At 44.8% G+C, this 26,084-nt stretch overlaps 1 protein-coding gene across 4 annotated transcripts in view; it reads right to left on the bottom strand.

The window, feature by feature from the left end:
- The window catches only part of GPR161 (G protein-coupled receptor 161), a 146,317-nt gene that overhangs the window by 91,246 nt on the left and 28,987 nt on the right, over positions 1 to 26,084 (bottom strand). For all 4 annotated transcript variants that reach the window (XM_068269795.1, XM_068269797.1, XM_068269798.1 and 1 more), the window contains one exon: positions 21,959 to 22,007. Coding sequence is in view for 1 of the 4 variants with exons in the window: in XM_068269798.1 (XP_068125899.1) it covers positions 21,959 to 22,007 (49 nt within the window). In the remaining 3 variants the exon portion in view is untranslated. The remainder of the gene's footprint in view (positions 1 to 21,958; positions 22,008 to 26,084) is intronic.

Below are 26,084 nucleotides of genomic sequence, written 5' to 3'. Positions count from 1 at the left end.
GGGGACACTGGCTGTCTGTCATTGTGTGCATTAACTGGTGAAACACTGTCTCTCATTGCAGGCATTTTTCATGGTGAATGCTGTCTGTCATTATGTGCATTTACTGGTGAAAGGCGGTCTCTCATTACATGCATTTACTGGGAAAACCCTGTCTGTCATTATGTCACGGTCAGTTACCTGGGTGAGTGCGGCGGCTGGCACAGACGGATGTCCGTGGGCGTCTGAAGGCTCGTCATCAGGCTGCCACTGGTGGTGGTCCGGTGGTTGGTGCTCGCGGGCGCAGTGTGTGCACGCTTAAACTGTTGCGGCGGAAGGTGTAGTGGTGGGCGTGTTGTATGCGCGCACGTGTACATCAGTTCTGCTTGTTGGTGCGCATGCGTACGGCATTACGCATGACGTCACTACGCATAACATCACTTAACGCGCCAAACGGCCTATTTAAGCTCGCCGAGGGATTAGCTCAGTTGCTGTAGTATTGCAGCTAGTTTCCTCCCGTGACCTGACGTTTGTCTGCCTGTTTCTTATCTGTTAATGCTGACCCTGGCCCGTCCGACTACCCGCTCTGTTGCCAACCTCTGCCTGCCTGACTACCCGCTCCGTTGCGGATCTTTGCCTGTCTGAGAACCCGCTCTGTTGCCGACCTCCTGCTATCCAAGTGTACCAAGAGATCAACCTGTGAATCATCTGTCATCCTGCCTGGTGTATGGGTCATTGCAGTACCAGACCCGTCTCGTGGGAGTCTCCAGTTCCTACCAGACCACACTGCCCCTGCCCCTTGTTCACCGGAGATTCCTGTTTCCAGTCCAGGGACTCTGGTTGATAAGCCGCAAGAGCTGCTGCCCTCAGCAAAATCGGTATCCATACAACCAGGTGAAACACCCGATCTGCTGCATGCTTGTTCAGGGTCTATGGCTAAATGTATTAGAGGTAGAGGATCAGCAGGATCGCCAGGCAACTGGTATTGTTTAAAAGGAAATAAATATGGCAGCCTCTATATCCCTCTCCTTACAGTTGTCCTTTATTTGTATTGGGCATGTAGTTCATGGAGCATGGCTGATGGCCAAGGGAGCCATTCAGCTGAAATTACATGTAGCCAGATTACAGCATTTGCTAACACAGCGCGTCACGTTTTACACCTGGTGGCAAAAAAACCCATGTAGTGTGTGAGGATGTGCTTGTCTGTCCTTCATCAATGCTAAGTGCTAGCAAGCACATGGCCAGTGATCAGAGCTGGCTCTACGCAGGGGCAAGAGGGGGCGGGACCCCCTCAATTAGATCTTGTGCCCCCTCAAGCAGGTGTGGTGGCAGCTGAGAGAGAAGAGAGAGCGATGGGCACGGGGGGACGTCTCCTCCCCTTCCGTCACCTTGGGTCTCCCCCTTTTTCTCGCTCCCCCCTCCAAATATCAGTAGCTGGCGGCAGCAGAACACTTACTCTCTTCCCAGTGCAGGACAGAAATCTGTGCGTGGCGCGCCATTACTCTGGTCTAGACTAGACCAGAGTAGTGGAGGGCCGCACACAGATCTCTGTCCCGCGCTGGGAAGAGAGTAAGTGTTCTGCCGCCGGCCCTCCACTCACATCTGGAGGGGGGAGCGACAGAAAGGGGGAGCCCCAGAAAGGGGGAGCCCCAAGGTGAGGGAAGGAGGGGGAGACGTCCCCCCTTCCCCACCGCTGTGCCCATCGCTCCCTCTTCTCTCCGCTGCCACCCCCTGGGGACATCTATACACCTGGCTATACTGGGCCCTGAGGACACGGTAAGTCCTGGTTACATATACAGATGCCACCTATAGACCTGGCTACATATACTGGGGACATCTATACACCTGGCTACATATACTGGGGACAACTATACATCTGGCTACATACACTGGGGACAACTATACATCTGGCTACATACACTGGGGACAACTATAGACCTGGCTACATATACTGGGGACAGCTTTACGCCTGGCTACATATACTGGGGACAGCTATACGCCTGGCTACATAAACTGGTGACAGCTATACGCCTGGCTACATATACTGGGGACAGCTATACGCCTGGCTACATATACTGGGGACAACTATACATCTGGCTACATACACTGGGGACAACTATACATCTGGCTACATACACTGGGGACAACTATAGACCTGGCTACATATACTGGGGACAGCTTTACGCCTGGCTACATATACTGGGGACAGCTATACGCCTGGCTACATAAACTGGTGACAGCTATACGCCTGGCTACATATACTGGGGACAGCTATACGCCTGGCTACATATACTGGGGACAGCTATACGCCTGGCTACATATACTGGGGACACCTATACGCCTGGCTACATATACTGGGGACACCTATACGCCTGGCTACATATACTGGGGACACCTATACGCCTGGCTACATATACTGGGGACACCTATACGCCTGGCTACATATACTGCGGACACCTATACGCCTGGCTACATATAATGGGGACAGCTATACACCTGGCTACATATACTGGGGACACCTATACGCCTGGCTACATATACTGGGGACACCTATACGCCTGGCTACATATACTGGGGACACCTATACGCCTGGGTACATATACTGGGGACACCTATACGCCTGGCTACATATACTGCGGACACCTATACGCCTGGCTACATATAATGGGGACAGCTATACACCTGGCTACATATACTGGGGACAACTATACACCTGGCTACCTATATTGGGGACACTGGCTGTCTGTCATTGTGTGCATTAACTGGTGAAACACTGTCTCTCATTGCAGGCATTTTTCATGGTGAATGCTGTCTGTCATTATATGCATTTACTGGTGAAAGGCGGTCTCTCATTACATGCATTTACTGGGAAAACCCTGTCTGTCATTATGTCACGGTCAGTTACCTGGGCGAGTGCGGCGGCTGGCACAGACGGATGTCCGTGGGCGTCTGAAGGCTCGTCATCAGGCTGCCACTGGTGGTGGTCCGGTGGTTGGTGCTCGCGGGCGCAGTGTGTGCACGCTTAAACTGTTGCGGCGGAAGGTGTAGTGGTGGGCGTGTTGTATGCGCGCACGTGTACATCAGTTCTGCTTGTTGGTGCGCATGCGTACGGCATTACGCATGACGTCACTACGCATAACATCACTTAACGCGCCAAACGGCCTATTTAAGCTCGCCGAGGGATTAGCTCAGTTGCTGTAGTATTGCAGCTAGTTTCCTCCCGTGACCTGACGTTTGTCTGCCTGTTTCTTATCTGTTAATGCTGACCCTGGCCCGTCCGACTACCCGCTCTGTTGCCAACCTCTGCCTGCCTGACTACCCGCTCCGTTGCGGACCTTTGCCTGTCTGAGAACCCGCTCTGTTGCCGACCTCCTGCTATCCAAGTGTACCAAGAGATCAACCTGTGAATCATCTGTCATCCTGCCTGGTGTATGGGTCATTGCAGTACCAGACCCGTCTCGTGGGAGTCTCCAGTTCCTACCAGACCACACTGCCCCTGCCCCTTGTTCACCGGAGATTCCTGTTTCCAGTCCAGGGACTCTGGTTGATAAGCCGCAAGAGCTGCTGCCCTCAGCAAAATCGGTATCCATACAACCAGGTGCGTTACAAAATACTACAGCCCTAACATGGATACCGCTGAGGCAGCAAATGCAATAGCTGTCCTTTATGACGATCCACAACGCGGGGCTACTGCTGAAACTGCACTAGGCTATTTACGTCAAGGTCGCCGGTCTGTGGAGGAATATACCTCAGAGTTTCGTCGATGGGCTGCAGACACAGATTGGAAATGACTCAGCTCTCAAGTTTCAATACAAGAAGGGTCTTTCAGATTATGTGAAGGATGAATTGGCTCGGACGGGTATTCCAGCTACACTGGAGCTACTAATCACCTCAGCAATCCAGATTGATCAGCGCTTCCGGGAACGCCAGTTAGAGAGATCCAGTAACAACAGTTCACGTTCCAATTGGGTTCCATCTTCCCCCGTTTCAACTCCTGTGACAGTCAGCGATCAACCCGAACCTATGCAAATAGGTGTAATCCGATCTCTTTCGGCTGAAGAAAAACTGCGACGAAGACAAGGAAACCTGTGTTTCTATTGCGGAGCAACTGGTCATTTTTTAAGATCCTGCCCGGTCCGTCAACCCGGTAAGGAGCTAACGCCAGAGTTTAATGCAGTACCTATTTCTAATTTTACACCTTCATCAACTAATCATTTTTCTGTTCCTGTTTCCTTTCAGTGGCCCGGAAGAATCCTTAAAGTGTCAGCTATTGTAGACTCAGGAGCTTGTAGTTGCTTCATGGACATTTCCTTTGCTACTGCTCATCAGATTCCCATACAGCCTCGGAAGAATCCACTTATGATTTATCTAGCAGATGGTAGTGCCATTAGTTCAGGACATGTTATTTGGGAAACAGTGCCTCTGTCCACTTCCATTCAAGGACTACATCAAGAGCAATTTAAACTGGACCTCTTAACTTCACCATTACACCCTGTCATTCTGGGGTTACCCTGGCTCCAAGCACATTATTATTATTATTATTTATTGTATTTATAAAGCGCCAACATATTACGCAGCGCTGACACATATAATCCAGCTATCGATTGGTCCTCCGGGACTATATCATTTCCCTCTACGTACTGTGATAAAAGCTGTATTATTGAGCAATCAGCAGTGGTGGGTTCTTTTCTTTGTACATCCACATTACAGGAAGCCATACCGGAACAATATCATGCCTTTTTAGTTGTTTTCGACAAGAAAAAAGCAGATCAACTCCCTCCTCACCGTCCTTACGACTGCCCAATTGATCTGTTTCCTGGTGCAGCTATTCCATTCAGTCGGATGTTTCCCTGATCAGAACCAGAACAGGAAGTTTTAAGAGAATACATTGAAGAGAACTTGAGGAAGGGGTTCATTCGTCCCTCTAAATCTTCAGCCGGTGCCGGTATATTTTTTGTACAAAAGATAGATAAGACTCTGAGACCTTGTATTGACTACAGAGAATTAAATAAAATAACTATCAAGAATAGGTACCCCTTGCCTCTTATGCCGGAATTATTCCAGAAGTTACGGGAAGCCAAGATCTTCACTAAATTGGACCTCAGAGGAGCATACAATCTGGCAAGGATCAGGGAGGGTGACGAATGGAAGACAGCTTTTAGATCTCGTTATGGACACTACGGATATCTGGTAATGCCCTTCGTCTGTGCAATGCACCTGCTACCTTTCAACATTTTATTAATGATGTACTGAGACAATTCATTGATCTTTTTTTTTTTTAAAGGTAAGTTTTTATTGATTTTTCTTTTAATTACAACAATACAACATAACATTTGGGTAAAACTATCAACACATACCCAATAACAACAAGTTACCAGTAGGTCAGGACCCCTAAGGGGCAGAGAAGAAGGGAGGAAGTGAAAAGCAGAAGAGAAGAGAAAGAGGAGCAATCTCGATCAAACTGGTTTACAGTGCATTATTTGGAGAAAGAGGGAGAAGTTAGAAGAATCTGATCAGTATTATGTCACATGTACCATTTTATGACATCACTTGTATATAGAGTTTGTACATATCATTTTAACCCAGATAAAGGCAATATCTTGGTAAACATGCACATATGGAGTAGTTCTAGTTCAGTAAAAAAAAAAAGATACAGCAAATTGTATTTGTTTCAAATATGAGTATTTAAACATCTACCTGGAGATTCCGACACTGTTCATCATACCATCTGAACCAAATGTTATCGAATTTTTTGGGGCAGTTTCTGCTTTTATACGTCATCTTACATAAGGGTAACATAGAATTAATAGAAGAGATCCACTCAGCCTTAGAGGGTATCACTGGTTGGTTCCAGTGTTTCAAGATTATTTTCCTAGCTACATGGCATAGTGTGAAAATCATGGCCTGCTTATACTTATTGTAGCTGTTTTTATCAAAAATTCCTAGCATTACCATTTTTATATCAAGGTTAATTGGTAGATCCAACACCCCCCTAATATTTTTTTTCACTTGTGTCCAGAATCTTTCCAGTTTTGAGCATGCCCAAAACATGTGTAGATATGTTCCCACTTGTATTCCAAATCTTGTACAAATATTGGGGTGAGCGTTATTAATTTTGTGTAATCTACTTGGGGTGAAGTACACTCTGTGAAGATATTTTAAGTGTATTAGTCTATCCCTGGATGAGATCAAGACCCCAGCTCCCCTGCCCACCACCTCCTCCCACTCTTCATCTTCTATTTCGCCCACATCATGTACCCATTGTGTATGAATTTTGTCAGTGTTGTGACCCATTTGAACAAGAAGATCCGCATATATGGCCAATAGGGGCTTTTCTAGGTTTTCTTGTATGAGCAGAGACTTCAGTGGATCCGACCCCAACTGCACACCTACCCCACCAAACTGGGCTGCATAAGCATGTGATAGCTGAAGGTATCTAAAGTGCATCTGCCTAGGGATATTGTAAGTTTGTCTAAACTCTACAAAAAGCATTAAAGTTCCTGTCTTAGTAATGTCTTTTAGCAGTTTAACCCCATATTTTGCCCACAGGGACGGGTCAGGTATAGAGGTGAAGTGTGAGATATTAGGATTACCCCACAGAGGAGTGTATGGAGCCCATTTTTTGGTATAGCTAGTTTTTTTTTGGAGGTATTGCCATGCACGAATTGTGGTTTTCATTACTACCGTGATGTTTGGAGAAGAATTTGGGCCTCTGAATGGGAGGTTTAAGAGGGCTTCGTAAGAACCCATAATTGCGGCCTCTATTACTATCGCTGGGTTGAGTTCGTTACGCGAGAACCACCACCTTATTGTAACGAGTATTGCTGCCAGGAAGTAGTAAAAGAAATTAGGCATGGATAACCCTCCTTCTGAGGCCGGGAGGGTCAACGTTTTTAAGGACATACGTGGTAGTTTGCTAGACCATATAAAAGGGGTCAGGATTTTATTGATTTCAGTGAAGTATTTTTTGGGAATCCAAACTGGGGAATTGCGGGAATATATACGTAAATTTAGGCAGCAGCATCATTTTTATTGCATTGACCCTACCTATTAATGTTAATGGTAGTTCCTGCCAGGTATTGCATTTATCTCTAACCTTTTTGATAATAGGGAAAAAGTTATTTGTTAGGAATAACTTAGTATCTTTATGGATCACTATTCCCAGATACGTAAATGTGGTTGACCATTGCAAGCCGGATCCACCGGAGTCCCCTCCAGAGGCGTTATTATCTAAGGGGAAAAGAATAGATTTTGTTTTGTTTATTTTTAATCCTGACCATTGACTAAAGTGTTCTATTATATTGAAAGCTGCCGACAGGGAAGGGCCAGAGTCTGCAAGGTAAAGTAATATGTCATCTGCGTAAAGTGAGATTTTTTCCTCCAATCTCCCCAGCTTTAATCCCCTAAACCAAGTAGAATGTCTTAGCATTATAGCTAGTGGTTCTATAGCAATAGCGAACAGACTCGGCGAGAGGGGACACCCCTGCCTAGTACCCCTGGAAAGCGAAAAAGGTGGGGATGTTTTGCCATTGATACGCAATCTGGCAGAGGGTTGTTTGTATAGTAATTGTACCATTTTAATAAAGTTATTTCCTATGCCAAACTTGCCCATCACCTTCCAGAGGTATCCCCACTCCGAGTCGAACGCTTTTTCGTTATCCAGTGAGGCTAAAACCCTGTCCCCTGTATTATCATAATTAGTGACCAGATTCGTATGCAATCTTCTAAGGTTAATATCGGTACCTTTTCCAGGCATGAATCCTGTTTGGTCCTGATGGATTATGGTAAGAATACATTTATTTAGCCTATTAGAAAGGGCTTTTGCTATTATTTTCGCATCAACATTAATAAGCGATATAGGCCTATAGGAGGTGCATAAAGTAGGGTCCTTACCGGGTTTCAATATTAGTGTAATTAATGCTTCCGACCAGGAGGTAGGGGGTGCATCATTATTAAATGCTGATTTCTGAGCCGCCAGCAATTTAGGTGCTAGAACAAGATGATAGTGCTTATAGTATTCAGATGGATACCCATCAGGGCCAGGAGTTTTCTCACACTGCATTTCTGAGATAGCATCAGTGATCTCATCCAGGGTAAGAGGTGCATCTAAAACTTTTATTTGTTCTTCATTAAGGGTAGGAAACGTGATATTATTTAAAAACTCATCCAGCTGTGAGGAGGAGTAGTCCACCTTAGAGGAATATAACTGTGTATAGTATTGTATAAAGGTATGCTCTATAGTGTGTTGATCCTCATGCAAACAGCCATCCTCGGACCTGATCCCCGGGATTGCGGTATTTGACCTTGTATCTCTCAAGAGCCAGGCCAACAGTTTATCATTTTTAGCCCCTTTAGCAAATATGGTTTGGGATTTAGCCAATAGGGCACGTTTCCAGCAATCAACTCTAAGGAGTTCCACTCTATTAAGGGATGCCTGCCAGTCCTTATAGGCCTGAGAGGTTTTGGTAGTAACGTAGGTATTTTCAGCTTGAGTGGCCTGCTGTTCAGCTGTCTGTAAGATAATGTTAGCCTGTTTTCTAGCATTAGAAATTTCAGCTATGTAATACCCCCCGAATACATGCTTTTTTTAGCATCCCAGACCACGTCCGAAGAGGCTGATGTCTCATTGTCCTTCCAGTAATTTTGTAATGCCTTGGTGACTGCAGCATCGACCGTTGGCTCCACAATCCAAAACCTGGATAACCTCCAAGATCTGGATGTCAGAACCTCCTTTATGTTTAATGTGATTAATGTTGGGGCGTGATCTGATATCCCACTAGGCAAGATATCTACTTTGTTTATCATGGGTAGTATATCATTTGACGTATATATGAGATCTATGCGGGATAAAGTTCTATGTGTAGCTGATGAACACGTATACTTCAATACGTCCGAGTATTTCCATCTCCAGGTGTCTGTTAAGGAATGTGTTTCTGCCAATTCACCTAGATTGAACCTTTCTGGTCCTGTGTGTGCAAGTCTGTCTTTAGTGGGGTTTGGTGCTAAGTTGAAATCCCCTGCCCATATGAGTTTAGCAGGTGGAAGCTGTGATATTATACCTATTAATTCATTAAGCAGCTCAGTAGATCCAGTAGGAGGAAGGTATAACCCCACAATAATAAACTGTATTCCAAAGATAGTTGCCTGCACCAGTACATATCTGCCAAAGTTATCCAGTTTGACCTGCTGTATCACAATGGACAGGGATTTATGAAATAGTATACTAACTCCTCTGGAATGAGTAGAATACGTGGAGTGGTAGTAGCTGCCTACCCATGGCTTTTTTAGTGCCATAATAGTTCTTCCAATAAGGTGAGTTTCTTGGAAGATGCAAATGTGAGGGTGGTATTTTAAAAAAAAAAATCAAAGACCAGGGATCGTTTAATTTGGAGTTGAGACCCCTAACATTCCACGAGATACAGGTCAAACTGGACGGCCTGTCAGCTTGTTGAACAGTTGCCATTATGAGCATAAAGGAAATAAATACGCACATGCGACATCATTTCGAGATATGAAGGCCCAAGAGAGGGCCGAAGAAAAAGATAGAGTGTGAAGGAAGGTAGCATTCCTACCCTTTTAGAACCTAGAGACCACATGCCCTTCTACCCCTTAACCCAACGCCCACCCTGCTACGTCTACCAACTAGTATTGTAGCTCAATCCCTAAACTTCCCAGCCTTTCCTTAGCTATCCGCCAAGAGGAAGGGCAATAACTATTAAACTAGTGCGTAAAAAGATTAAACACTTATAAGCGGGAGTGGTCTGATGGGCTGAAGAGGTCCACTGCCCAGCAGCACCCAGCTATTGCTAGGAGGTATAAAACTTAACTATGTCCCCCCCCCCCCCCCCTCCCTGCCACTAAATAAGTCGGTAATGATTGAGGTACACTGGCGCAATCTAGATATCAGAAATGTATTTATGAAAAGTGTCAGAATCATATATAGGGTGACAGGGTGATTCTCAGTATTAAGCTGATAAAGAGACGTACGGATTAGCCACTGTGTAAAACGGCAGTGTTCACTGTCTATAGGGCCACTGAGGTCTAGAAATATATATTTTAACATAATGTATAATATGAACCCAAGAGATCATAGTGATCCGACATTTTGTAGGGGCTACCCTTCCAATGTAATTTCACTGTCCGTCCTAAAGCACCATCTAGTGGCAGAAAATATTATAGAACAGAGTATCTGAATAAGCTGTTTGAGAAACATATCTGTCTATCCATATATAGTAAGTGTTAGAACTAATGGGTCGGGTTACACTTTCCCTGCCTGTAGTATTACCAGTATTATAGATGTGCTGTAATCACTAATCCACTTGTATTTAGGCCCCATAGGTATTAGAAAGACAGCCATTATGTATAGTACAGGATATAGCAATAGACAGCTGTATTATAATGCATACTATTATCCACCATAGGGGCAATAACATTGGAACCAATCATGAACATTTTAACATAAAACAATAGGCATATAACCGTGTATTTTAGATGCACATAATAAGATGCCAGTGTTCCGAGCAGGACATCTGCTGAATCTTCATTTATAATGTTGCAGCACCATCTAGTGGCGAGAACATGACAGTGCAGACTGAGCAAAATATATGAGGTCATCATTGCCAATATCATTAAGTACAGTGCTTGTAACGGTACGATCAACAGTGGACAAATGTATTTCCCAAGGGCTCCTATGGAAAATTAGGACCTGCTCATGGTTCAGTGTTATATCCGCCTATAGGCTATCCCGGTAAGGCGAGATTCACAACACAATATTCATAGAGGGAACTAGAATATTCCTTAGGTATTCCTGTGGGTTATAACATTGTGCTAGTTCCTCATGAGCTTAACCAGGAGTTCCAAACAAACAGTGAAACAATCCCGATGTGGGAGTTTTGATAACAAAAGTCATAACTAGAATGAAATATAGTGATGCTTGTAGTCTTGTAGATAGGAGGTACACATTAGTAAAACTAAGGGCAAATGCATCGCCATCCAACAAGGTAGTAATATGAGTAGGTAGCTGCAGAAGCAGTAACTTTTACCAGTTACCGCCAGTATGATCTCTTGGCGCTTTCCCAACCGCGGGAAAAAAAAAACAGATCGGGAGATTCAAAAATAAACAGTTTATATAGCAGAGCCAACAGTAGAAAAATTTGAATAAAAGAACTTGTAAAATAGAAAAAAGGCAAAGCAAAGGTCTTCCGCACAAGTTCTGCTATTAGTGGTGTCAGGTTCTCCCAGCACTTTGTAAAGTCATAAGCACACAGTAGGGCATATTCGCCATTAGGTACTCACTCGTTTTGAGGGTAAGGCATCCAGCCACTTCATGACATCAGCAGGTTTATCAAAAAAATGCACCGCTTCGCCATCTTGTACCCTTAATTTGGCTGGAAACTGAATGGAATAAACAATGTTTCTTTCTTTAAGCTTGGCTTTAGCATGCTGGAACGTCTTTCTCAGCTTCTGGGTCTCCACTGTATAATCTGGAAAAATCATTACCTTGGTATTCTCGTATTTCAGCTCTCCTGCCTTTCTTGCTGCTGTCAAGATGGCGTCTCGATCTCTAAAGTTGAGCAGTTTCAGTATGATGGGCCTGGGAAGTGATCCAGGAGGTCCTTTACGTGAAGGCACCCGGTGGGCTCTCTCTACCACGAAGTGGTCAGAGAAGGTATCTCCTGGTAGCATCTGGCGAAGCATATTTTCAATAAAAGTAGCGGTATCTGAGCTTTCAGCCCCCTCCGGTAGCCCTAGGATTCTCAGGTTGTTGCGCCTGTTACGATTCTCCGCGTCTACAGCTCTATCCTCTAGATGTGTGAGACGGAGCTGCATTCCCGGGATCGCCACGCTATGAGCCTGGGTGGTATCTTCCAAGTCAGAGGTGCGGTGCTCTAGGTCCCTCGTTCTCTCTCTAAGCTTACCCACGTCTCCCCTGAGCAGACTCAAGCCAGTGTCTAGGTGGTCTATCTTGACCGTCAATGTGGTTTGGCAGGTGCGGATTGCTTCGAGCAATTCAGCAAAGTCGGCATACCCGGGTCATCTTCAGCGTTGTCTTCATGCCCGCCGCCATCTTTACCATGCTTTCCTCTACCCGACCTTTGTGGCAGGGGAGTAGCTGGAGGCTGATCTGCAGGCTCTGTTGCGTCTTCCTTCTCCCTGCTAGCTTTATTGGCTTTCGGAGGCATTGCAGGGTAGGGTGTAGATCTGTGTGTCGACTTCGGTGTGCGTTCCGGGCCGACAGAGGAGTCCCAGATGGCGGGCTGGTAGTCTGGTTGTGCCAGGGTCGAGGGTTCTGCTTGCCTTCCCTCCTCCGGCGGTACGGCCCACGAGTCCTCCAGTGTGTACTTGAGGGAATATAGATTATCCCCAGAGGTAAAAAGCGGTTGTTTAATCACTCGAAAGCTCGGAGTTCATCCACTAGGGAGATGCTGGGCAGCAGAGCTCTAAAAGAAGCGACCGCTTACAGCGCCATCTTGGTCACACCCATTGATCATTTTTTTAATAGTCTACTTGGATGACATTCTAATATTTTAATCATCCCTGGAAGAACACAGGAAACAAGTTTGTCAAGTGTTGGAACGTCTGAGACTCCATAAACTATGTAAAAGCTGAAAAATGCGAATTTGAACAGCATACGATTCAGTTTCTCGGACTTATTATTTCAGCTGATGGGTTTGTTATGGATCCACAAAAGGTTCAATCGATTTTGGAATGGCCAGCTCCCACCAACAGAAAAGCAGTGCAACGTTTTGTGGGATTTGCGAATTTCTATAGGAAATTTATTCAAAATGTTTCTGCCATTATTCTTCCCATTACGCAATTAACACGTCAGCATGTTCAGTTTCATTGGACTACAGAAGCCCAGTCTGCCTTTGAAAAACTTAAGAAGTTATTCACCTCTGCACCGATTGTCAAACATCTGGATCCAGCACTGCCATTTATTTTTAGAAGTAGACGCTTCTGAATCAGCAGTAGGTGCTGTCTTGTCCCAAAGATCAGGATTGAAAGCGGCTCTTCACCCTATTTATTTATTATTTATTTATTGTATTTATAAAGCGCCAACATATTACGCAGCGCTGAACATTAATTTAGGTTACAGATAATATTTAGGGGTGACATACAGCAATATGACAATACAGGAATACAAGAAAACCAGATCACACAGCACAGTATTAGTACAAGGTAATGCTTAGTCAGTCACTGGATGGAGCATGGAGATTAGGCAAGTTAGGTTCACTCAGATGCATAGCATGGGTTCACAGTAATGGAGGTGCAAGATCAGGTAGGACACAAAAGGAGGAGGACCCTGCCCAAAGGCTTACAATCTAGAGGGAGAGATAAGGACACGAATGGTAGGGGACCAGAGTTCAGCTGTAGGTTTAGAGCACTTGTGAGGGGTAGTAGGCCAGAGTGAAAAGGTGAGTTTTGAGGGCTTTCTTGAAGATGTTGAAGGAGAGGGCTGCCCTAATGGGTGGAGGTAGGGAGTTCCATAGTGTTGGAGCAGCTCTTGAGAAGTCCTGGAGGCGTGCATGGGACTGGGTGATGCGGGGGGCGGTTAGGCGAAGTTCATTGGAAGAGCGGAGTGAGCGGCTAGGTGTGTACCTCTGAGTAAGATCGGAAATGTAGGTTGGACAGGTTTTGTGGACAGATTTGTAGGTCAGACACAGTATCTTGAATCTGATTCTGGACTGGATAGGAAGCCAGTGGAGGGATTCTAGGAGGGGATCTGCCGTGGTGGAGCGATGGGAGCAGTGGATAATTCTGGCTGCCGCATTCATGATGGACTGCAGTGGGGCTGTTCGGGTCATAGGGAGACCAGACAGCAGGGCATTGCAGTAGTCAAGGCGGGAAATTATGAGGGCATGGATGAGGAGTTTGGTGGTGGCAGAGGTCAGGAAAGGGCGAATCTTACAGATGTTACGAAGGTGGAAGTTGCAGGACTTTGTGAGGTTTTGGATGTGGGAAGTGAAGGAGAGTGCGGAGTCCAGGGTGACACCCAGACAGCGGGCTTGAGAGGTAGGGCGAATGGTAATGTGGTTAACAGTGACATGCACATCTGGGAGGTTCGTGGATGGCCGGGGTGGGAAGATCATAAATTCCATTTTGTCTAGATTTAGTTTCAGGAACCTAGCAGACATCCAGGAGGAGATGGCGGATAGGCAGGAGGAGACCTTGTCCATGGTAGTGGTGGATATGTCAGGGGTGTGGAGGTAGATCTGGGTGTCATCTGCATACAGATGATAGTTAAAACCCATGGAGGAGATAACCTTGCCAATGGAGGATGTGTATAGGGTGAACAGTAGGGGGCCAAGGACCGAACCTTGGGGGACTCCCACTGAGAGGTGGTTGGGGGTGGATGAGGACTCATTGAAGGTGGTCGTGAAGGAGCGGTTGGAGAGGTAGGATGAAAGCCAGGACAGGGCGAGATTGTGAATGCCCAAGGACTGGAGGGACTGGAGGAGTAGGGGATGATCTACTGTGTCAAAAGCTGCTGACAGGTCAAGGAGGAGGAGAATGGAGTATTTACCTTCAGCTTTAGCTAAGGCAAGGTCGTTGACCACTTTGGTGAGAGCAGTTTCGGTTGAGTGGGCAGGCCGAAATCCAGATTGGAGTGGGTCTAGCAGTGAGTTGGCATTGAGGTACTGGGTCAGGCGTTTGTGAACCAGACGCTCAAGGAGTTTTGAGGCAAAGGGGAGGAGGGAGATAGGACGGTAGTTGGAGGGTAGCGAGGGGTCGAGTGAGGGTTTCTTGAGCAGGGGTAGTACAGTGGCCTGCTTGAAGTCTGTGGGGAAGGTGCCTGTGGATAGGGAGAGGTTGAACAGGGTAGTGAGGACTGGGGCCAATTCCGTGAAGTGAGGCTGGAGTAAATCAGAATGGAAGGGGTCAAGGTGGGGGAAGTAGTGGTATGGGAAGTCTGCAGTAGGTGGTTGACTTCCTCGGTGGTAGTAGGAGTGAAGGATGTGAGGGGAGGATAGGGTGGAGGAGGAGCTGGTTGGGAGGGGGTGGGAGGTGAAGATTGGAGATTGGATATTTCCTGGCGGATGGAGACAATTTTGTTGGTGAAGTGGGTGGCTAAATCTGTGGCAGAGAGGGAGGAAACGGAGGGTGGGGGGTGGGTTTAAGCAGGGAGTTGAAGGTGGCAAAAAGACGCCGGGGGTTGGAAGCTTGTGCTCCGATGAGCTTGGTAAAGTATTCCTGCTTCGCATGAGCAAGGGCAGTGTGGAACTGCAGCAGGTTGGTCTTGTACTGTAGGAAATCCTGGTTAAGTCTAGTTTTTCTCCATTTCCGTTCAGTGGCGCGTGTTTTCCTCTGGAGGATGCGAGTATGGGTAGTGCGCCAGGGCTGGGGGTTAGGGGGTCGGTTGTGGCGAAATATTGGTGGAGCAGCTTTCTCTAGGGCTGATGAGAGAGTTTGGCGATACTGAGCTGCAGCAAGATTAGGACAGGTTAGGGTGGGGAGAGTGGAGGAGAGGGCATGGAGGGGGTCAGCAAGGACACTAGGGTTGAGCTTGCGTAGGTCTCGCTGCCATCGACCAGGTGGGTGGGTGGCTAATTTGGAGGTGCCTTCCGTGAGGACCCTATAGCCTTCTATTCCAGAAAACTGTCTGATCCAGAGAGGAATTATGATGTTGGGGACAGGGAGTTGCTGGCAATTAAATATGCTCTGGAGGAGTGGAGATATTTACTGGAAGGGGCTTCTCAGGACATACTGATCTACACGGATCACAGGAATTTGGAATATTTGAAAACTGCTAAAAGACTTAATCCTAGACAGGCGAGATGGGCACTTTTTTTTTCAAGATTTTCATTTCACATCACATATCGCCCTGGCTCTAAAACCACCAAACCCGATGCTTTATCCCGCATGTTCCCGGAACAAAATGCACCACTGGTTACAGACACCATTCTTTCCCAGCAAAATTTTTTACTTATGCAAACGACCCTGATGGAACAGCTTCGCCAAGATTTCTGGGATCCCCCAGATAAAATCAAAGCCCAACTAGTATGTAAAGACGGTCTATGGTTGTTTAAGGACAGGATCTTTGTGCCGGAGAACCATCAATTAGAGGTCTTTAGGTTGTGCCATGATGATCAGCTGGCCGGACATTTTGGGGTGGCAAAGACTTATAAATTAATACAACGTTTCTTCTGGTGGCCTACTTTACGGAAGGATTGTAAGAAGTATGTGAAGTCCTGTCGAGTCTGTAAGCGAAGTAAGGGTTCCAATCTTACCTTGGGTGCTGCTAGACCCACTACCTGTTCCTCCTAGACCTTGGCACTCAATTCCAATGGACTTTATTGTGGAGTTACCTAGATCGGAAAGTTTTAATACAATCTTGGTAGTGGTGGACAGACTAACAAAGATGGCGCATTTCATTCCTATGCTAAATCTGCCTTTAGCCAAAGCCACTGCTGTTGCTTTCATTAGAGAAATAGTTCGGTTACATGGCATTCCTAACGATATTGTATCAGACAGAGGAACGCAATTTACTTCTCAATTTTGGAGAGCTTTATGTCAGCTATTAAATATACAACTACACTTATCTGCTTATCACCTTCAATCTAATGGTCAGACAGAACGTACTAATCAAATATTGGAACAGTACCTCAGATGCTTTATTACAGGATCACAAGATAACTGGTCACAATTACTTCCATCTGCAGAATTCGCCTATAATAACTCGGTTCATGCTTCTACTAATCAAACACCATTTTTTGCAAATTATGGATATCATCCTTCATTCCTTCCTAATATGGTTAAAGAAACATCTGTTCCTGCCGCGGAAGAGTTAATTAAATTAAATTTTTATTCCAAAACAATCAACTTCTTCAAGAATCCGTGTCCCAGTCCCAGAATTTTAAGAAGAAAGCTGACTGTCATAGGAGGGGAGACTTAAACTTAGCAATTGGAGATCATGTGTTCCTGTCGACCAAGAATCTGAGACTTACTTGTCCTTCAAAAAAAGTTGGGACCTAAGTTTATAGGACCATTTAAGGTTAAACGAAGAGTTGGACAAGTAGCATATGAACTGAAATTACCTGATAAACTGAAAATTCATCCTGTGTTTCATGCTGCATTATTAAAACCAGTACTACCAGACCTCTTTCCTGAACAGAATTCTTCACCACCACCACCGGATATTGTAAATGGTGAAGAGGAATTTGAGGTGGAGGCCATTCTTGATTCCAGATGGAGAGGTAGGCACTTGCAGTATCTGGTCAAGTGGAAGAATTATGGGCCTGAAGATAACACTTGGGAACCAACCTCCTTCGTCCACGCACCTGTATTGGTTAAGAGGTTTCATCAGAAATTCCCTGGTAAACTGGCTGCCCCTAAGGGGGGGGGGCATTGTCATGGTCAGTTACCTGGGCGAGTGCGGCGGCTGGCAAAGACTGATGTCCGTGGGCGTCTGAAGGCTCGTCATCGGGCTGCCACTGGTGGTGGTCCGGTGGTGGGTGTTCGCGGCGCCGTGCGTGCACGCTTAAACTGTTGCGCCGGAAGGTGTAGTGGACGGACGTCCGCGTGTACATCAGTTTCGCTTGTTGGTACGCATGCGTACGTCATCACGCATGACGTCACTTAACGCGCCGAACGGGCTATTTAAGCTCGCCGAGGGATTAGCTCAGTGCTGTAGTATTGCAGCTAGTTTCCTCTGTGACCTGACGTTTGTCTGCCTGTTTCTTGTTCTGTTAATGCTGACCCTGGCCCGTCTGATTACCCGCTCCGGCTTTGACCTCTGCTACGTCCGACTACCCGCTCTGTTGCCGACCTCTGCCTGCCTGACTACCCGCTCCGTTGCCAACCTCTGCCTGTCCAAGAACCCGCTCCGTTACCGACCTCTGCCTGTCCGAGAACCCGCTCTGTTGCCGACCTCCTGCTATCCAAGTGTACCAACAGATCAACCAGTGAATCATCTGTCATCCTGCCTGGTGTACGGGTCATTGCAGTACCAGACCCGTCTCGTGGGAGAGACTCCCAGACCACACTCCTGCCCCTTGTTCACCGGAGATTCCTGTTTCCAGTCCAGGGACTCTGGTTGGTAAGCTGCAAGAGCTGCAGCCCTCAGCAAATCAGTATCCATACAACCAGGTGCGTTACACATTACGTGTATTTACTGGTGAAACGCTGTATCTTATGCTTCTTTTAGTGGTGAAAACACTGTTCCTCATTACGTGCATTTACTGGTAAAAAATGCTGTCTCTCATTACGTGCATTTACTGGGGAAACGCTGTCTGTCATTACATGCATTTATTGGGAAACCGCTGTGTCATTATGCGCATTTACTTCATATTTTTTTATGTAAATACATTAGCTGGTATAACTACATTACAGTTAGCCACGCCCACATGATGTCGTGACCAAGCCCATTTTTCACACACCGCAAATTTTCTCAAACATGATGCCCCCTACCCATTTTTGACTGACCCCTCATACAGTGGTGTGAAAAACTATTTGCCCCCTTCCTGATTTCTTATTCTTTTGCATGTTTGTCACACTTAAATGTTTCTGCTCATCAAAAACCGTTAACTATTAGTCAAAGATAACATAATTGAACACAAAATGCAGTTTTAAATGATGGTTTTTATTATTTAGTGAGAAAAAAAACCTCCAAATCTACATGGCCCTGTGTGAAAAAGTGATTGCCCCCCTTGTTAAAAAATAACTTACCGGTAACTGTGGTTTATCAGAATCAGAATCATTTTATTTCGCCAAGTGCGACCGAGGTCGAACCCGGAATTGGTTGTGGTTCACATGGCAATGGCAACAGACAATAGACAGTAACATAAGCATAACAAACATAACAAGCGGGACAGTCATAGAAAATAGCGATAATACAAGCAAGACAGGCAATAGTACACGAGACAGGCAGTGTCTACACATTTTTAACGGTCTATGCAGTACAATGTGCGGTTTGCTTCAAGCAGAAATCTTCCGTGTTGGATATTGTGCGGCTCATGAATAGTAGGTCAAATGAAAGAGTCCAAGAAGAGCACCAGGGTAATCACACCTGAGTTCAATTTCTGTAGTCACCCCCAGGCCTGATTACTGCCACACCTGTTTCAATCAAGAAATCACTTAAATAGGAGCTTTCTGACACAGAGAAGTAGACCAAAAGCACCTCAAAAGCTAGACATCATGCCAAGATCCAAAGAAATTCAGGAACAAATGAGAACAAAAAGTAATTGAGATCTATCAGTCTGGTAAAGGTTATAAAGCCATTTCTAAAGCTTTGGGACTCCAGCAAACCACAGTGAGAGCCATTATCCACAAATGGCAAAAACATGGAACAGTGATGAACCTTCACAGGAGTGGCCAGCCGACCAAAATTACCCCAAGAGCGCAGAGAAAACTCATCCGAGAGGCTACAAAAGACCCCAAGACAACATCTAAAGAACTGCAGGCCTCACTTGCCTCAATTAAGGTCAGTGTTCATGACTCCACCATAAGAAAGAGACTGGGCAAAAAACGGCCTGCATGGCAGATATCCAAGGCGCAAACCACTTTTAAGCAAAAAGAACATTAAGGCTCGTCTCAATTTTGCTAAAAGACATCTCAATGATTGCCAAGACTTTTGGGAAAATACCTTGTGGACCAACGAGACAAAAGTTGAACTTTTTGGAAGGTGCGTGTCCTGTTACATCCGGCGTAGAAGTAACACAGCATTTCAGCAAAAGAACATCATACCAACAGTAAAATATGATGGTGGTAGTGTGATGGTCTGAGGTTGTTTTGCTGCTTCAGGACCTGGAAGGCTTGCTGTGATAGATGGAACCATGAATTCTACTGTCTACCAAAAAATCCTGAAGGAGAATGTCCGGCCATCTGTTCGTCAACTCAAGCTGAAGCGATCTTGGGTGCTGCAGCAGGACAATGACCCAAAACACACCAGCAAATCCACCTCTGAATGGCTGAAGAAAAACAAAATGAAGACTTTGGAGTGACCTAGTCAAAGTCCTGACCTGAATTCTATTGAGATGTTGTGGCATGACCTTAAAAAGGCGGTTCATGCTAGAAAACCCTCAAATAAAGCTGAATTACAACAATTCTGCAAAGATGAGTGGGCCAAAAGTCCTCCAGAGCGCTGTAAAAGACTCGTTGCAAGTTATCGCAAATGCTTGATTGCAGTTATTGCTGTTAAGGGTGGCCCAACCAGTTATTAGGTTCAGGGGGCAATTTCTTTTTCACACAGGGCCATGTAGGTTTTGAGTTTTTTTTCTCACTAAATAATAAAAACCATCATTTAAAACTACATTTTGTGTTCAATTAGGTTATCTTTGACTAATAGTTAACGGTTTTTGATGAGCAGAAACATTTAAGTGGGGCAAACATGCAAAAGAATAAGAAATCAGGAAGGGGGCAAATAGTTTTTCACACCACTGTATGTGCCTGTCTAGAACAGGCCTGAACCTCCAATTTTCGGTTCGCGAACTTCCGCAAAAGGTTCGGCTTGCGCAAACTTTCGCGAACCGCAATAGACTTCAATGGGGATGCAAACTTTGAAAACTAGAAACATTTATGCTGGCCACAAAAGTGATGGAAAAGGTGTTTCAAGGGGTCTAACACCTGGAGGGGGGCATGGATGAGTGGGATATACGCCAAAAGTCCCAGGGAAAAATCTGGATCTGACGCAAAGCAGCGTTTTAAGTGCAGAAATCACATTGAATGCTAAATTGCAAGACTAAAGTGCTTTAAAACATCTTGCATGTGTATACATCAATCAGGGAGTGTAATTAGAGTACTGCTTCACACTGACACACCAAACTCACTGTATAACGCACTGCAAACAGCTGTTTGCGTAGTGATGGCCGTGCTGGACTGGTGCGCACCATGGCGTTAGCGGTTTTCAAGCCCATATGGTCGCCGGGCTGTGGTAGCTCAATGATAGAACAACAGTGACTGTCCAGCTGATCAAATTTGGTCTGTCCACAATAAAGCAACAACCTTATTATCTTCTTGTATGTAGGTAGGCATAGGTAGGTGCCCCAGTATAGGTAGGTGGGCATAGGTAGGTGCCCCAGCAGTTAGCTAGGCATAGGTAGGAGTCCTAGTATAGGTAGGTAGGCATAGGTAGGAGTCCCAGTATAGGTAGGTAGGTATAGGTAGGTGCCCCAGTAGTTAGCTAGGCATAGGTAGGTGTCCCAGTATAGGTAGATAGGCATACGTAGGTGTCCCAGTAGTTAGCTAGGCATAGGTAGGTGCCCCAGTAGTTAGCTAGGCATAGGTAGGAGACCCAGTATAGGTAGGTAGGCATAGGTAGGTGCCCTAGTATAGGTAGGTAGGCATAGGTAGGTGTCCCAGTATAGATAGTTAGGCAGGGCCTGGCTGGCACAGTAATAACAGTTACCAAGATCCAACTGCAACAGATAGGGCTGTATAGTGTCAGTGGGCAACACAAAAAAAAAAAACACATCAGGAGAACATTAGCTCTCAAAAGAGCTGTTGAGGGGTTCTATTTTAGCAATAACAATCAGCCAGGAGCAAACTAACAAGCCTACAAGAGCCTAACTAATCTTTCCCTATGAGAGTCTGCCAGCAGCTGTCCCTTCACTAAGTAATGCAGGCACACGAGTGAGTGTAAAGCCCGGGGCTGCCTACCTTTTATAAGGGGAGGGAGTGGCTCCAGGAGAGAGTGTAGCCTAATTGGCTACAATGTGCCTGCTGACTGTGATGTAGAGGATCAAAGTTGACCCTAATGGCGCACTATGGGGGCGAATCGAACTTCCGCAAAAGTTCACCTTCGCTGGTGAACGCGAACCACCGAAAGTGCGCCTGGAACCGTTCGGGCCATCTATTGCTGACAAGCGGTGAATTCCCCACCTTCAACTGCTCGTGGAAAAAAAGAGGCCTTATTTTTTATTTCTTAAAATGTTAATGGAATTACCATTCAAGCTCATATTTATGAACAATTTACGAGTGAAAAGTATAATGGGACAACCTGAAAACCTAAACAAATGCAAAAGAGAAATCGCAATACTCCACCTACTTGTTTAAATTGCGTCTGCACACCTTGTTTCTGGCTGTAGACCAATTACCTAAAAAGGTAGATATCAAAGAAAAGTAGTGATTTAACCTCAAATTGACTAAGGTTTAACATAATTTAAACAGTGGGATGCGAAAGTTTGGGCAACCTTGTTAATCGCCATGATTTTCGTTGGTTGTTACAATAAAAAATGTCAGTTAAATATATCATATAGGAGACACACACAGTGATATTTGAGAAGTGAAATGAAGTTTATTGGCTTTACAGAAAGTGTGCAATAAGTGTTTAAACAAAATTAGGCAGATGCATAAATTTGGGCACCACAAAAAAGAAATGAAATCAATATTTAGAAGATCTTCCTTTTGCAGAAATTACAGCCTCTAAACGCTTCCTGTAGGTTCCAAAGAGAGTCTGGATTCTGCTTGAAGGTATTTTTGACCATTCCGCTTTACAAAACATCTCTAGTTCATTCAGGCTTTATTGCTTTCAAGTATGGACAGCTCTCTAAAGGCTCATACACACATCAGCGAGGAGAACGCCAGCGCATACCACTAAGGCTGCATCCGAAATGACCACCAGCTCAGTGTGCAGCACCTAAATAGATTTTCTTCACACTTTGCATTCCATTCAGATGCAAATCATATGCAAATCTGCTACTACTTATTATGCAAACAGGAAACTCAGGAGGAGGGGCTAGGAGCAGCTAACCTGACAGTTACATAGTTACAAAGTTAAGAAAAGATGGAGGGAAAAGGCTGCGCGTCCGTAAACACATGTTGCAAATTGAATGGTTAATCGCACAGGCATACACCGCCTCTGTCAGACTGAAAAATGCATGCCCTGCATCCAAGACAAGTGCTAACATTTATTAAACTAGGAGGAATTAACTGAAATTGAATTAACCATTCAATTTGCAACATGTGTTTAGGGACGCGCAGCCTTTTCCCTCCATCTTTTCATTCACACATCAGACCATAGTCTTTGGAAAATGAAAGATCACAGACCAATTTTACCCCCTTCCATGTAGTATGAGAGCCATACCTACACAGTCTATTCTATGGAGCTGAACTCCCCATCAGACAGAAATCTTTGCAAGATGCTGCACACAAAGATGCTGTAGACATTCAAAAGGTCAGTATCTGCAAAAGATCTGTTCCTGCAAAAGATCCGTTCCTGCAAAATGCATTTATAGTCTATGAGATCTGCAGATCATCATACACACCTTGTTTAACAGACATTCATCTGCAGATCAGATCCACCAGGATGGATTTTCAGATCTGCAGATGATTGTCTGATCTGCAGATGAATGTCAGTTAAACAAGGTGTGTATGATGATCTGCAGATCTCATAGACTATGAATGCAATTTGCAGGAACGGATCTTTGACAAACAGATCTTTTGCAGATACTGATCTTTTGTGTCTGTACAGCATCTGTGTGTGCAGCATATTGCAAAGATTTTTTTTCTGATGGGGAGTTCAGCTCCATAGAATAAACTGTGAAGGTATGGCTCTCATACTACATGGAAGGGGGTAAAATTGGTCTGTGATCTTTCATTTTCAAAAGACTATGGTCTGATGTGTGTATGTGGCCTAACTCACACAACAGATTTTCAATTATATTCAGGTCTGGGGACTGACATGGCCATTCCAGAACGTTGTACTTGTTCCTCTGCATGAATGTCTCAGTGGAGTTTGAGCAGTGTTTAGGGTCATTGTTTTGTTGAAAGATCCAGCCCCATTGCAGCTTCAGCTTTGTCACCGATTCCTGGACATTGGTCTTCAGAATCTGCGGATACTGAGTGGAATCCATGCTTCCCTCAACTTTGACAAGATTCCCAGTCCCTGCACTGGCCACACAGCATGATGGAACCACCACCATATTTTACTGTAGGTAGCAGGTGTTTTTCTTGGAATGTTGTGTTCTTTTTCCTCCATGCATTACACCCCTTATTATGCTGAAATAACTCAATTTTAGTTTCATCAGTCCACAGCACCTTATTCCAAAAAGGGAGCTGGTTTGTCCAAATGTGCTTTAGCAAACCTCAAGAGGCTCTGTTAGTGCTGTGGGCAGAGAAAAGGCTTCCTCTGCATCACTCTCGCATACAGCATCTCCTTGTGTAAAGTGCGCAGAACGGTTAAACGATGCACAGTGACTCCATCTGCAGCAAAATGATGTTTTAGGTCTTTGGCGCTGGTCTGTGGGTTGACTGACTGTTCTTACCATTCGTCGCTCCTGTTTATCCGAGATTTTTCTTCATCTGCCACTTCGATCCTTAACTTGAACTGAGCCTTTAGTCTTCCATTTCCTCAATATGTTCCTAACTGTGGAAACAGACAGCTGAAATCTGAGACAGCTTTCTGTATCCTTCCCCTACACCATGATGGTGAATAATCTTTGTCTTCAGGTCATTTGAGAGTTGTTTTGAGACCCCCATGTTGCTACTCTTCAGAGAAAATTAAAAGGGGAGGGAAACTTGCAATTGACCCTCTTAAATACTCTTTCTCATAATTGGATTCTCCTGTGTATGTAGGTCAGGGGTCACTGAGCCTACCAAGCCAATTTGAGTTCCAATAATTAGTTCTAAAGGTTTTGGAATCAATAAAATAACAGTGCCCACTTTATGCACCTGCCTAATTTTATTTAAACAATTATTGTGCACTGTCTGTAAATCCAATAAACTTTATTTCACTTCTCAAATATCACTGTGTGGGTCTTCTATATGATATATTTAACTGACATTTTTTATCGTAACAACCAACGATTTATACAGGAAAATCATGATGATTAACAAGGTTGTCCAAACTTTGGCATCCCACTGTATAGACACAGGTATATAACAGTGAGTACAAATCAAAGAGTTCAAAATCTTAAAGAGGAACTATAAAATAAACTGTCATTCTGTAAACCCCACATACCTATACAGCTTTCAGCAAACAACAATAGAAAGCTTCTGATCACAGCCTGTGTGAAAGGAATGCTTTGTTTATCAGCTTTTGTAACAAAGTCGGTTAGGAAGGCAGAGCCCCTGAGAGAGAAGTGGAACCTATCCACATGGTACAGCCCGTACCATGTGGATAGGTTCCACTTCTCTGTCACTATTCACAGAGGAATGATTTAATGTTTGTTTCTGCCCTGCCCACACTGCTTTCTCAAAGATCATGTGAGAACAGCTGGATGATTTTTCAGCTACAGCGAAAGGATCTGAAGAGAGGTGGTTTACTTTATTCTGGTTGTTGCATGCTTAACCCCACCATTCAGAATGAGCTCTTCTGGTCTGTAATCTCTGTTTACACTGCGTGAGACAGAGAGAGAGTCACAGGAACAGCTGAGGAGTGATCTACACACCATTTCATGCTGTATTCCTGCTTTCTATCATTCTGAAGAGATTTCAGTCACAGGATTACAGCCAGTGCGGAATGTTTCTGTATGCTGGATACAGTCCTCCATATTAATGCCCACAGTGAAAATTGTACTCTGTAAATGTAATTTTTTTCACACAAAAAATAAAAGAAAGATGAAAGAAAAGCCTTTGTAATTAGCTAGTAATTACTGGAAATAAAGTATATGTGGCATTTAGAATTTTAGTTAACTTTGATAGTTATCCTTTAACAACAGTCTATAATGCCTGACAATGTGATAATATACCCAAATCATACCAACCAGTCATACAGTTCAACAATGGTGAGTTATCCACAAATGTCACTGCTGAAAAACATAATAGGATATTCCTATTGCTAGTATTTCTAAGCATTTACACAGTAAAGGAACATATAAACCTGAAATCGAAGCATACATAACATGGCCAGCGCTGACTAGTTCAGCAATCTCCTCTGTGTACACATCCCCTCCCAGGCAATTATGCCCACCACTGCAACCTATTGCATCACCACTACCTAGGTCAGGCAGGTCCTCACTGCTGTAGTGCATCAATAAGTGGTACATAAATATGTATCCACAGCATTTGGTCTAATAAGTAGCACTAGCCTGGGCAGCCAGAGCCTGGATAGTGCAGCCAGTGCCTAGTAGGGATGGCCAATGAGATGCAAATATTTCCAAGTTCAAGCAGGATTAACCACTTTATCCACTACTGCAGTATATATACGTCCTCTGTGACTTAATCTAAGCCAC

This window comes from Hyperolius riggenbachi, chromosome 2 (assembly GCF_040937935.1).
Source record: "Hyperolius riggenbachi isolate aHypRig1 chromosome 2, aHypRig1.pri, whole genome shotgun sequence".
NCBI lineage: Eukaryota > Metazoa > Chordata > Amphibia > Anura > Hyperoliidae > Hyperolius > Hyperolius riggenbachi.
This window is presented reverse-complemented; position numbering and strand designations above follow the sequence as displayed.